Genomic DNA, 12,011 nt, shown 5'->3' with positions numbered 1-12,011 from the left:
CATCTAGAGAAACGAGGGGCCCAAGGGCCAGGAATCAAGGGAGGGGGCTGAAGGCCTAAACCCAAGCCTGGCTTTACCAGGAGGTAAGGACAAGTGCCAGACACCAAAACGCCAAAAGGGAAAAGGCATCTATCCAGGTCCTCTGTGCAGGAACTGCGGGGACATGAGCTTCTGAGAGCTCAGAGCAGAGTGGTGCATAGGGAGACGGCCCTACAGGGCCTGAAGTCCCAGGCAGCAGCTGCAGCACCACGCACGGCCCTAGAAGGCCTCGCCCTGACCAGTGGTGTGGGCCCACGGCTGTCACGGGGTTTCCAGCCTGCAGCACCTGGGGAAGCGGCCTCCTGCACATGCCCCCATTCCTCCACCCAGAGCCCAGGGAAGGCAGACAAGCAGCGGCAGGGACCCGAAACCATCTTTTATTGTGCACTTCAGCTGTGAGCCCGGGGCAGGCCTGTGCACCCTAGGCGTAGTACTGCAGGTTGGCTTTCTTCTTGGCCTGCACCTCCAGGATGCCTTCCATGTAGTCCTCGTGGGTGAGCTCCGTGGCACCCCTGCGCAGTGCGATCATGCCCTGCAGCCGGGACAGACAGAGTCTAGGGGCCTCCCCAAACGCCTACCCTGGCTCCCTGAGGCCCGGGCCTCTTCCCCCAGCAGTCTCCACCAGCCAAATACCCGCTTCCTGTCCAGGGAGGGGGCAAGAAGGCATGAAGTGACACACCCCCCACCTGACCACTCACCGCCTCCACACACACAGCCTTGCACTGGGCCCCGTTGAAGTCATCCGTGCAGCGGGCCAGCTCCTCGTAGTTCACATCAGGACTGGGAAGAGGACAGATACTGCAGGCTCAGTGGCTTATGGGGAGCAGGCAGAGGGGGCAAATGTCCCCCCCGGCCCCATCAAGCCACAAAGTCAAGTCGCCATAAGACCGGAGGAAAGTCCCTTACCCACTGCGCCTTGTCTTCTCGGTATTAGATATAGGGGACGAAGGGGGCAAGTTAATGCAGGTTACACCAGGTTATTTCTAGGGTCTCTTGAGCTCTGGCCTTCTAGAAATCTGCATCTGAGACTCCAGGGACTGACTCGGCACAAGGTAGGGGAGCAGGGGGATGTGGGGACAAAAGATGGTATCTTTCTCCCCCAGCTGAGCAGGCCGTGCTCTCATCCTGTGCTTGACACCGTCACATCTAATCCTTACCACGACCCTGTGAAATCGGTGCTGTCATCTCCAAGTCCCAAGTAAGAAAAGTGGGGCTGAGAGAGGGCATGCCACCTGCTGAGAGTCACACAGATTTGAACTCAGGTCCACCTGGCCCTGGCCATGCCTGGTCTGTACTCATGTGCTGAGGTGTGAGGCGGGGAAACTGAGCGTCTCCAGCCTCTGTGCCTTCGGATGAGGGGTGCAGTCTAAGGAGCAGAGCACCCAGAATTACAACCTGGGCCCTGGCAAGACACTGCATCAGGCAACTGGGGAGAAATAGGCTGGCACGTGGATCGGTGCCATGTGCGCCTGGAGCCAGGGAGGTGGTGGTCGTGGAAGCTGGGGAAGCTCAGCACAGACACACCCTCCTATGCCTGTGCAGGTCCCTGCACCCCCCGCCCGTGCCCATGCTCACCTGACATTCATCTTTCGGGAGTGGATCTGCATGATTCTGGCCCGGGCCTCTTCATTGGGCATTGGGAACTCGATCTTGCGGTCCAGGCGACCTGAGCGCAGCAGGGCAGGGTCCAGAATGTCCACCCTGTTCGTGGCTGCAATTACCTGAGGAAGGGGAGAAGCCACAACTTGAAAAAAGAAAGGTGTTCACAGATGGGCAGACATAGTCAAAACCGGCAGAGAGGCAGCCTGGGGAGCAGGTGAGACACATGGGATGTTCAAGACAGATCCCAGTTCTCATTCTAGCTTCACCACTCTTGAGCTGGGGGCCTGGCAGCTCCTGACCACTGAGCCTCTTCTTCACCTGGGAGTGCTAATACTCACCTTAACTTGGGTGTTGGGCTGGAAGCCATCCAGCTGGTTCAGAAGCTCCAGCATCGTCCTCTGCACCTCCCGGTCCCCAGCCTTCTCGCTGTCAAAACTAGGGCACAGGAAGCCCAAGACACTGGTGAGGGCACAGCTTGGGCAGAACCCTCCCCTCCTTTACCCCCTGGATGCCTCACCTAACTCATCCAGGGCCAGGAAATGGCTCACTCAACTTGGAGCCCCCAGCCCGGGGACTGGCACATAAAAGGTGTCATTAATTGTTGACCACATTGAGCTAGAGACTCCTAGGATCAGGTGCTGGGCTGAGGATAAAACAGTGAGCAAGGCTGGGCACGGTGGCTCACACTCTAATTCCAGCACACTGGGGAGGCTGAGGCGGGCAGATCACCTGAGGTCAGGAGTTCAAGACCAGCTTGGCCAACATGGCGAAACCCCATCTCTACTAAAAATATAAAAGTTAGCTGGGCTGGGTGGCAGACATCTGTAATCCCAGCTACTTTAGAATTGATTGAATCCAGGAGGTGGAGGTTGCAGTGAGCCGAGATTGTGCCACTGCACTCTAGCCTAGGCTGGATGACAGAGCAAGACTTACTTCATCTCAAAGCAAAATAAAACAAAACGAAAACCAGGCCGGGCGCGGTGGCTCACGCCTGTAATCCCAGCACTTTGGGAGGCCGAGGCGGGCAGATCACCTGAGGTCAGGAGTTCAGACTAGCTTGATCAACATGGAGAAACCCTGTCTCTCTAAAAATACAAAATTAGCTGGACATGGTGGCACATGCCTGTAATCCCAGCTACACAGAAGGCTGAGGCAAGAGAATCGCTTGAACCCAGGATGTGGAGGTTGTGGTGAGCCAAGATTGCGCCATTGTACTCCAGTCTGGGCAATAAGGGCAAAACTGTCTCAAAAACAAAAACCCCAGCAAAACCAGCCACTGCTTGGGCTGTTACCCTGATGAATGTGCAGCTGCAAACTGAGCTAAAGCTTAGAAATACAGGGATCTGGCCCAGGCTTGGACGGTACTGTACGGGAGAGCCCAGGCAGGCATCCCCGAGGAGTGTCCCTGAGGCCGAGATCTGAAGGTTGAAAGCACACTGGCCGGGCAGCCAACCAGTGGAAGAAAGGTCAAAAGCCACGGCGGGCTTGAAGTGCAGGGGATACCTTGGCAGGAGTCCAGAGAAGGGGAGGTGGGAGACAGGCACAAGCTGAGGCTGAAGGCCCAAAAGGGTAGTGGCACGTTGAGCCCTGCAGGCCACATCAAGTCCAGCATTTATCACAGGAAGGGTTTTTTTTTTTTTTTAGACAGCGTCTTACTCTGTCACCCAGGCTGGGGTACAGTAGCACAATCTCGGCTCACTGCAACCTCTGACTCCAGGGTTCAGGCAATTCTCCTGCCTTAGCCTCCCCAGTAGCTGGGACCACAGGCATACGCTACCACGCCTGGCTAATTTTTGTATTTTTAGTAGAGACGGGATTTCATCACGTTGGCCAGGCTGGCCTTGAACTCCTGACCTCAAGTGATCCACCCACCTCAGCCTCCCAAAGTGCTGGGATTACAGGTGTGAGCCACCATGCCAAGCCAGAAAGGGTTTTTAACAGGATCAGTTTGTCAGGGACTACTGTGGGTTCATGCAAGCAAGGTGGCCAGATTCCTGCTGTGGCTTTTTTTTTTCTTTTTTGAGATGGAGTCTCGCTCTGTCACCAGGCTGGAACACAGCTCACTGCAAGTTCTGCATCCCAGGTTCAAGCAACTCTCGTGCCTCAGCGTCCTGGGCAGCTGGGACTATAGGTGCACACCACCACTCCTGGCTAATTTTTTTGTATTTTTAGTAGAGACAAGGTTTTGCCATGTTGGCCAGGCTGGTCTTGAACTCCTGGTCTCAAGTGATCTGCCTGCCTCAGCCTCCCAAAGTGCTGGGATTATAGGCATTCCTTCTTCTTTTTTTGAGACAGGGTTTCATTTTGTCACTCAGGTTGGAGTGGAGTGGCGCCATCACAGCTCACTACAGCCATAACCTGCCAGCCTCAAGCAATCCTCACACCTCAGCCTCCTGAGTAGCTGGGATTACAGGTGTGCACCACCATGCCTGACTAATATTTTTATTTTTTATGAAGACAGGGTCTCCCTATGTTGTCCAGGCTGGTCTCCAACTCCGGGGCTCAAGTGATCCTCCCATCTTGGCCTCCCAAAATGGTGGGATTACAGGCATGAGCCACCACCCAGATTCCTGTTTTGAAAAGAACATACTGGCAGCTGTGAGAATGAATGGCTGGGGAAACAGGGAGGCTGGTGATGAGGAGTTACAAATCTGAACCACAAGAGTTGAAGAGCAGAGCCACCATCCAGGGGCAGGAAGGGGTATAGGGTGGGAAAGAACCAGAATTTAGCACAACTGAGAGTCGGTCTCCCTTCCTCCCACTGCCACAGAGATCGCTGGGGATGCCTGCCCCTCCCTTACCGCTTGGTGCCGATGGCATCCAGCTCATCAATGAAGATGATAGATGGCGCTTTCTCCTTGGCCAGGGCGAAGGCGTCCCGGACAAGCTTGGCACCATCTCCAATGAACATTTGTACCAGCTGCGGGCCAGCCAGCTTTAGGAAGGTGGCCTGGCAGGGAAAAGGTGGTAGAATCAGGTCAAAGGCAGACCCTTTGAGCTTATCTGGCAGTTTCTGTTCCTGCGCACTCCCCCCACCCCCCCGCATCCCTCCCAAAGCGCTCACCTTAGTCTGTGCAGCACAGGCCCGGGCCAGAAGGGTCTTTCCCGTCCCTGGGGGCCCATACATCAGCACCCCTTTTGGAGGTTGGATCCCCAAGTTCTCAAACTTCTCCTTGTGGTTCATTGGCAAGACAATGGCCTCCACCAGCTGCCAGGAAGGGTGAGGAGATGAAGCCCTGAGGGTCCTACAGCCCAACCTTCCCGGCTCCAACCCCTATCTGTATCCCTCCTGCTCTAACTCAGGGACACACCCACTCCCTTCCCCATATCAAGAGGACACTGAATGCTCATCCCCACCAAGGCTGGCTATGGCTTCTCCAGGAACAGGAGTACATGGCAGAAAGACACTAGGCCAGGGGCGGGGTACAGTGGCTCATGCCTGTAATCCCAGCACTTTGGGAGGCCAAGGCAGGTAGATCAGCTGAGATTAGGAATGCAAGACGAGCCTACCAACATGGAGAGACCCCATCTCTACTAAAATTACAAAATAAGCCGGGTGTAGTGGTGCATGCCTGTAATTCCAATACCCGGGACGCTGAGGCAGGAAAATCGCTTGAACCCAGGAGGCAGAGGTTGCAGCGAGCCAAGATCGCATCATTGCACTCCAGCTTGGGCAACAAGAGCGAAACTCAATCTCAAAAAAGAAAAAAACACTAGGCCAGGAACCAGGAGCCTGAGCTCTAGTCCTGGCTCCAGTCTCCTCACCTGTCACATGGCACCCCCCTCCCTTCCTTCCAGGATGCCATGAGGATAACAGACACATTAGGGAGATGAGCTACATCAATGGCATGGAGAAACTGAAAGGCTAGTGAGGCTGCTGGCAGCTGCCATGCCTCCCTCACCTCCTGGATTTGCTTGTCCAAGCCTCCAATGTCACTGTATTGCTCCGTGGGCCTCTCATCCACCTCCATGGCCTTCACCCGCGAGTCGTACTCTGTGGGCAGTGTCTCCAGGATCAGATAAGAATCTTTGTTCACACCCTGAAGACATAGCACAGGGCCTTTAGATTTGGCCCAGCTCAAGGCCTACCCAACTGACTGGGTGACAGGTTTCTGCAGAAGGAAAGACAGAGGACTGGGCAATACAAGAATCAAACAGCAAATAGACAAGATTCCAGACTCTCCGAGCTGTTCTGCTGAGATTCAGGGCCAACAGAGACCTGGGGCAGGGGAGGGGGCTCAGCTAGTCACCAGAAAAGCGTTGCCTGGGCTTAGGCCCCACTCACCACCAGGTCTCCTGGCTTTAGCTTTTCGGCATCCACCAACCCAATCACAGGCAGGAAGTATGTCTGTGGGCAAGTTACACGGGCAGTCTCGGTTAGTGTCCTCAGGGAAGGCTCCCTAGTCCTGTCCCACAGCCACCCCTCACCCTCCTCCAGTCTGTCCTGTAGCTGAGCCACACTCACCTGTCGGGTAGAGGTTTTGATCACAGCACACTTGCCCTTCCTCTGGGAATCCAGGTCAATGTTGGCACCATCCTCCTCTTGGTCATTGGGATCAACATCCAGGAGCTGGGAAGGAAAAAAGCTCAACCCCTTGAACTGCCCAAGGCCCAGTGCTTCCTAAGACAGTTCCTAATACCTGCAGGGCTGGCCATCCCCATCTCCCTCCTCCAATAGCCCTGAGCCCAGCAAAGGTGGGTGCCTCTGCTAAGCCCAGGGATTGATCTTTGTGTAGGTGCTGCTCCTCTGCACAGGGGACATCTACCCCAGAGGAGACACAACCAATAGAAAAGGAGACACTGAGACTTCGAAGGCCTTTGCAGGCCCCTATCTCCCCATCAAAGTGCCCCCAGAGGTGTAGCTCAGACAGGTAGGTTAGCCTCAAAACCTCCATCCACTCTTTCCCTAGCAGCCCCAACCCAGGCTGTCCCCAATCCCCGCTGACTCCCTCTCTTCCCCTCCACATACACACACACCTCGATGACGTTGGAGACAAGGTATGGCAGGGTCTTGTTCACTTTGATTTTCTCACTGTTCTCTTTGATCTTGTCCTTCATCGCTTGGAGCTCATGGGTGACTCTCAACACTTCACTCTTCATGATCTGGGATGAGGAGGGGAAGAGGAGCAAATATAAGCCCTGGCACAGCTTATGCTAGAACCCTGTAACTGGTGAGGTCCCGGGTGCCCAGGGGACTCTCTGGCATCCATTCATCCAGCTCTGAGGCTCTCTGAAGGCAGAGTCTGACTGTGTCCACATCCTGCAGAAGTCAAAACAGGAGGCCAGTGTGGAAACAACCTGGTAAAACAGTGGTAGTACTTACTGGAATAAAAGCAGGCGTCCAAGACAGGCAAATATATGTTTTAGGTTCTGCCTCAGTAAGAACTGGGTGTGCCGGTCGCAGTGGCTCACGCCGGTATTCCCAACACTTTGGGAGGCCAAGGCAGGTGGATCACCTGAGGTCGGGAGTTTGAGACCACCCTGACCAACATGGCATAGAAACCCTGTCTCTACTAAAAATACAAACTTAGCTGGGCATGGTAGTGCATGCCTGTAATTCCAGCTACTGGGGAGGCTGACGCAGGAGAGTCGCTTGAACAGGGAGGCAGAGGTTGTGGTGAGCCTAGATCACCCCACTGCACTCCAGCCTGGTGACAGAGTGAGACTCCGTCTCAAAAAAAAAAAAAAAAGAACTGGGTGCTTTACCGCAGGACAAACCTCTCTGAGCCTCAGTTTCCTCATCTGTAAAGTGGGGCTTTTACTAAAAGAAGGATTCTTGAGAGGATTATTCCCAGTTCTCACTGGGAAAAGCAATCTGATAACTTCTCATCTCAGTCCAGGTTTCCCACCACCCCCTGCCTGTCTTCTTGTCCCTTTTAAGGTTGTTTTCTTTCCTCTTTTCCTGCTCCGAGGAGGAAGCCCAGAGCCCTATGTCTCCCCCAGGAGGGCGGAGAAGGAAGTAGGAGAGGCGACTCGGATCGCCGGGGCTTGTCCTGTGGGGTCTCCATCGCCCGCACAGGAGCTGTGCACCCACCTTGATCTCACTGTCCAGCAGCCGTGTGCGCTGGATGATCTCCTCCGTGGACATCTTGAGCACCTCCTCCCCAATTCCATCTTGCTGTAAAAAAAATTATTTATTTATATATTTAGTTGAACTCAGGACAAACATCCCGCGTTCTCCGAACCCACCCATAGCCTCAGTTTGCACGCCCATAAAACCAGGATGAAGAGTCAGGACCCCTGCCCACATCCCAAACGACCCCAGCCCCGGGACCTGGCCAGACCTTGACCCTCAGCCACCTCCTTCCCTCCTGTCAACGGCGTCTCCCCGCGGGCCCCGGTTCTGGGACCGCCAACTCGCCCAGTGCCCACCTCGGCCTCATCCCACACCGTCGCCATCTTCTCCTGCCGAGTCACTGGACTCTCGAGATTCGGCAGCAGATTCATTTCCTGGAGGAGCAGGCCGAAGATGCGGCCTGGCCGGAGCAGCAACGGAGATTAATGCCGTCTTTCTTAAGGCCTTCTCTTGACCAGTGGAGAACCTCTCCCAGCAAATCCTGACTCTTGAGGGGATTAGCTCCGGCCGCGCTGGGCGCGGCGAATCTGCCTCTCTGACTCCAAAGACCAACCCCTGGCCACAGGCCCCGCCTCCGCAGCCCCTGAAACGTTCCCGCCCGCGTCCTATTTTTGCCGGGCGCTTGAGGCGGGGCCGCTATTGGCCTGTGCGCGTGCTGGGGGCGGGGCCTGGGTGTAAAATCGGAAAGGGAGGGAGAAGGGCGGGATCCGCGAGGGCCTTTGGGAAATGTAGTTTTTAATCTGGCCCGTGACAGACCCGGATAGGAATAGGGGGATTTACACAATGACACTGCCTCCCAATTGGTAAACGACATAGGCCAGCTATGTGCAAAGGGCCAAAAAGGCATGCCACCTCAGGCCGCATTTTTACAATTATTTAAGTACAAGCTGGCCCGGAGTTACGGGAGAGAATCATTAACCAGCTTTAAAGAGAAATCGCTGCTGCTCCTAACGTCAAAGAAGGCTTCATGGAATTGTCCACGTGGTAAGAACTCAATTGACCATCAGCCTCTACGATTAAAAACATTATGACTCGTGTCTGCAATCGTTTGTTTTCTCTGCCCATGGTTCGTTGTCTCAGTGAGCAGAGGCCGGTCTCCGGATCATGGGAGACTCATTCGTTGTACCTTTGCTATTCTATGTTTTGTTTGTTTGTTTGTTTTCTTTCTCTCTCTTTTTTTTTTTAAGAGACCAGGGTCTCGGTATGTTGCCCCAGCTGGAGTGCAGTGGCTAGTCACAGGTGCGATCCCACTACTGATCAGCACGGGAGTTTTTACCTGCTTCGTTTCCGCCCTCCTTAGGCAACCTGGTGGTCCCCCGCTACCGGGAGATCACCATATTGATGCCGAACTCAGTGTGGACACCTGATCGGCAAAGCGCACTATAGCTCAGAACTCCTGGGCTCAAGCGATCCTCCCACCTCAGCCTCCCAAGTAGCAGGGACTACAGGCACGCGCCACCGCGCCTGGCTGTCTGCTACTCTAAATGATCTCTCCCTATCCTTTGAGGTGAGCCCCAGAGCCCCTTTAAAGAGGACTTCATGTGAGCCACAGAGCTTATATTTCAAGTGAAACCATCACAAACACCCTCTAAACATTATGAAAATCTGTCGTCTTTTTGTTTGTTTTTCTTTTTGAGACAGAGTCTCGCTCTGTTGCCCAGGCTGGAGTGCAGTGGTGTGACCTCTGCTTACCACAACCTCCGCCTCCTGGGTTCAGTGGATTCTCCTGCCTCAGCCTTCCGAGTAGCTGGGATTACAGGTGCCCACCACCACGCCCAGCTAATTTTTGTATTTTTAGTTGAGACCGGTTTCACCATGTTGGCCAGGATGGTCTCGATTTCCTGACCTCAAGATCTGCCCAGGTTAGCCTCCCAAAATGCTAGGATTACAGGCGTAAGCCGCTGCACCTGGCCTGCAGTGTTTTTTTTATTTTGGAACACAGTTGAAAGCAGAATTTTTCTTTAAATAACAACATGTACAGCTGCTCACTCAGGCTGACAAAGCATCTCCACGGGTAGCAGTGTTTTATTCCATTCTCTCAACAAGCCTGCACTGTGGACAGATTGAATTACCATTCTCAACTTTAAATAAGCATAGGGAGGCTCAGAGAGGTTAAGTGACTTGCTGGAGGTCACTCAGTGAGTCACTGTCAGCACTGGGACTGCTGACCCCAAATTCTCACTTTGAGTTGCCCCATAGGAGCCAAGAAGCCCAGAAGGGGAAGAGACTGTCCTGTCTGTGCTGGTCCCATCTCACCTGGGACGGGTGGGTCCCATTCTGGGGCCTACATTTGGAGATCCTGACAAATAGGAATATATTTAGAAAGCCTCCAGCCTGGGCCTAGGAGAGGTGCAGGCACTGTCCCCTTAACCAACCTTTAGGTGGGCTCCTCTGAGCCCTCTTTTTGTGACTAGGTCTTGTGGGCTATTCCTTCATCCCTGTCATCAGCCTGTCTAACCCTGCTTTCACAAAAATCCTGCTAGTCGGTTCTACAGAATCCCACACCCTTCATACCTCATCCCTCTTAATATGTGATCTAGGTTCTCATTCATCCCCCGCCTTCGAAGTATAAGTCCTTGGCCTGCTTTAACAAGAATCCTGTTAGGCCATTTCAGCAAGAATTCCCCTACTCTTGATACTTCCTCTTAGTAATTTTCAATCCACTGGCCTCTTCACTTTGCTTTCGCTATAAATTCCCAGCTGTGTTTGCTGTATTCAGAACTGAGCTAAGTTCTTTTCTTTTTTGAGAGGGAGTCTCACTCTGTCACCCAGGCTGGACTGCAGTGGAATGATCTCAGATCACTGCAACCTCCCCCTCCTGGGTGCAAGCACTTATGGTGCCTCAGCCTCTGGAGTAGCTGGGATTACAGGCACACACTACCATGCCCAGCTAATTTTTGTATTTTTATTAGAGATGGGGGTTTCACCATGTTGCCCAGTCTGGTCTCGAACTCCTGACCTCAGGTGATCCACCCACCTCAGCCTCCTGAAGTGCTGGGATTACAGGCATGAGCCACAGTGCCTAGCCTTTTGAGCTCAGTTTTATACTGCAACATTTTTCCTGGTCCCCAAAGCTACTGTGGGACCACAACCTGGTGGGATGTTAAAATGAAGGATTGACCCACCTGGATTTTAAGGACCGTTTTAGGCTGAATGTCTCTATTTATTTATTTATTTATTTATTTATTTTTTGAGACAGAGTTTCGCTCTTGTTACCCAGGCTGGAGTGCAATGGCGCGATCTTGGCTCACTGCAACCTCCGCCTCCCGGGTTCAGGCAATTCTCCTGCCTCAGCCTCCTGAGTAGCTGGGATTACAGGCACGCACCACCATGCCCAGCTAATGTTTTGTATTTTCAGTAGAGACGGGGTTTCACCATGTTGACCAGGATGGTCTCGATCTCTTGACCTCGTGATCCATCCGCCTCGGCCTCCCATAGTGCTGGGATTACAGGCTTGAGCCACTGCACCCGGCCCTGTTTTTTTTTGTTTTTTTGAGACCGAGTCTTGCTCTGTAGCCCAGGCTGGAATGCAGTCGCATGATTTTGGCTCACTGTAACCTCTGCCTCCTGGGTTCAAGTGATTTTTCTGCCTCAGCCTCCTGAGTAGCTGGGACTACAGGTGTCCACCACCATGCTGGGCTAATTTTTTATTGTTAGTAGAGATGGGGTTTCACCATGTTAGCCAAGCTGGTCTCAAACTCCTGACCTCAGGTGATCTGCCTGCCTCAGCCTCCTGAAGTGCTGGGATTATAGGCGTGAGTCACCACACCCAGCCCTGAACATCTCATTCTTTGATCCTGGCCAGAACAACAGGGATTGATTATCTTGGGAGCCCAGGAGTAGGAATGTCTTGGGGAGATGGGAGAAACAGGAGAACAGTTTATGCAGGTTCACTCTGCTCAAAAAGATCCAGGAAGTACCAGGAGGTCAGTTCCAGCAGGGAGCTGAGAGCCTGAGCAGGGCATGTCCTCAGGGAGAAGGAGGTTGGCCGAGTTAGGGGCCTCTGGTCCATCTGGGCCTCTAGAGAGAAGAGGTTTAGGCCAGGCCTAGAACAGATGTTTCTGTCTCAGCATCAAGCTGGAATGAGAGCCACCAGGCCAAAACCCTGGAGTCATTCTTTGTTTTTGTTTGTTTGTTTTGAGACAGATTCTCAGTCTGTCACCCAGGCTGGAGTGCAGTGGTGTGATCTCAGCTCACTACAACCCCGACTTCCCAGGCTCAGGTGACACTCCCACCTCAGCCTCTCAAGTAGATGGGACTACAGATGCACATGAGCATGTCCAGCTAATTTTTG

General features: G+C 53.5%; 1 protein-coding gene across 2 annotated transcripts; it reads right to left on the bottom strand.

The window, feature by feature from the left end:
• Nucleotides 1-395: 395 nt before the first annotated feature.
• PSMC3 (proteasome 26S subunit, ATPase 3) lies at nucleotides 396-8,280 on the bottom strand. Of its 2 annotated transcripts, none has more exons than XM_017529204.2 (12): nucleotides 8,014-8,280; nucleotides 7,676-7,759; nucleotides 6,619-6,744; nucleotides 6,107-6,211; nucleotides 5,927-5,989; nucleotides 5,544-5,681; nucleotides 4,706-4,849; nucleotides 4,443-4,591; nucleotides 1,980-2,076; nucleotides 1,615-1,760; nucleotides 738-819; nucleotides 396-571 (listed from the first exon to the last, which is right to left on the bottom strand). In XM_017529204.2, exons 1-12 carry the CDS (start codon nucleotides 8,086-8,088, stop codon nucleotides 461-463), a joined length of 1,320 nt encoding a protein of 439 aa, XP_017384693.1. In that variant the 5' UTR covers nucleotides 8,089-8,280; the 3' UTR covers nucleotides 396-460. The 2 variants fall into 2 exon arrangements, with proteins under 2 accessions (XP_017384693.1, XP_037594723.1); XM_037738795.1 differs by lacking the exon at nucleotides 8,014-8,280 and adding an exon at nucleotides 7,926-8,006.
• Nucleotides 8,281-12,011: the final 3,731 nt, after the last annotated feature.

This window comes from Cebus imitator, unplaced genomic scaffold (genome assembly GCF_001604975.1).
Source record: "Cebus imitator isolate Cc_AM_T3 unplaced genomic scaffold, Cebus_imitator-1.0 Scaffold58, whole genome shotgun sequence".
Taxonomy (NCBI): domain Eukaryota; kingdom Metazoa; phylum Chordata; class Mammalia; order Primates; family Cebidae; genus Cebus; species Cebus imitator.
This window is presented reverse-complemented; position numbering and strand designations above follow the sequence as displayed.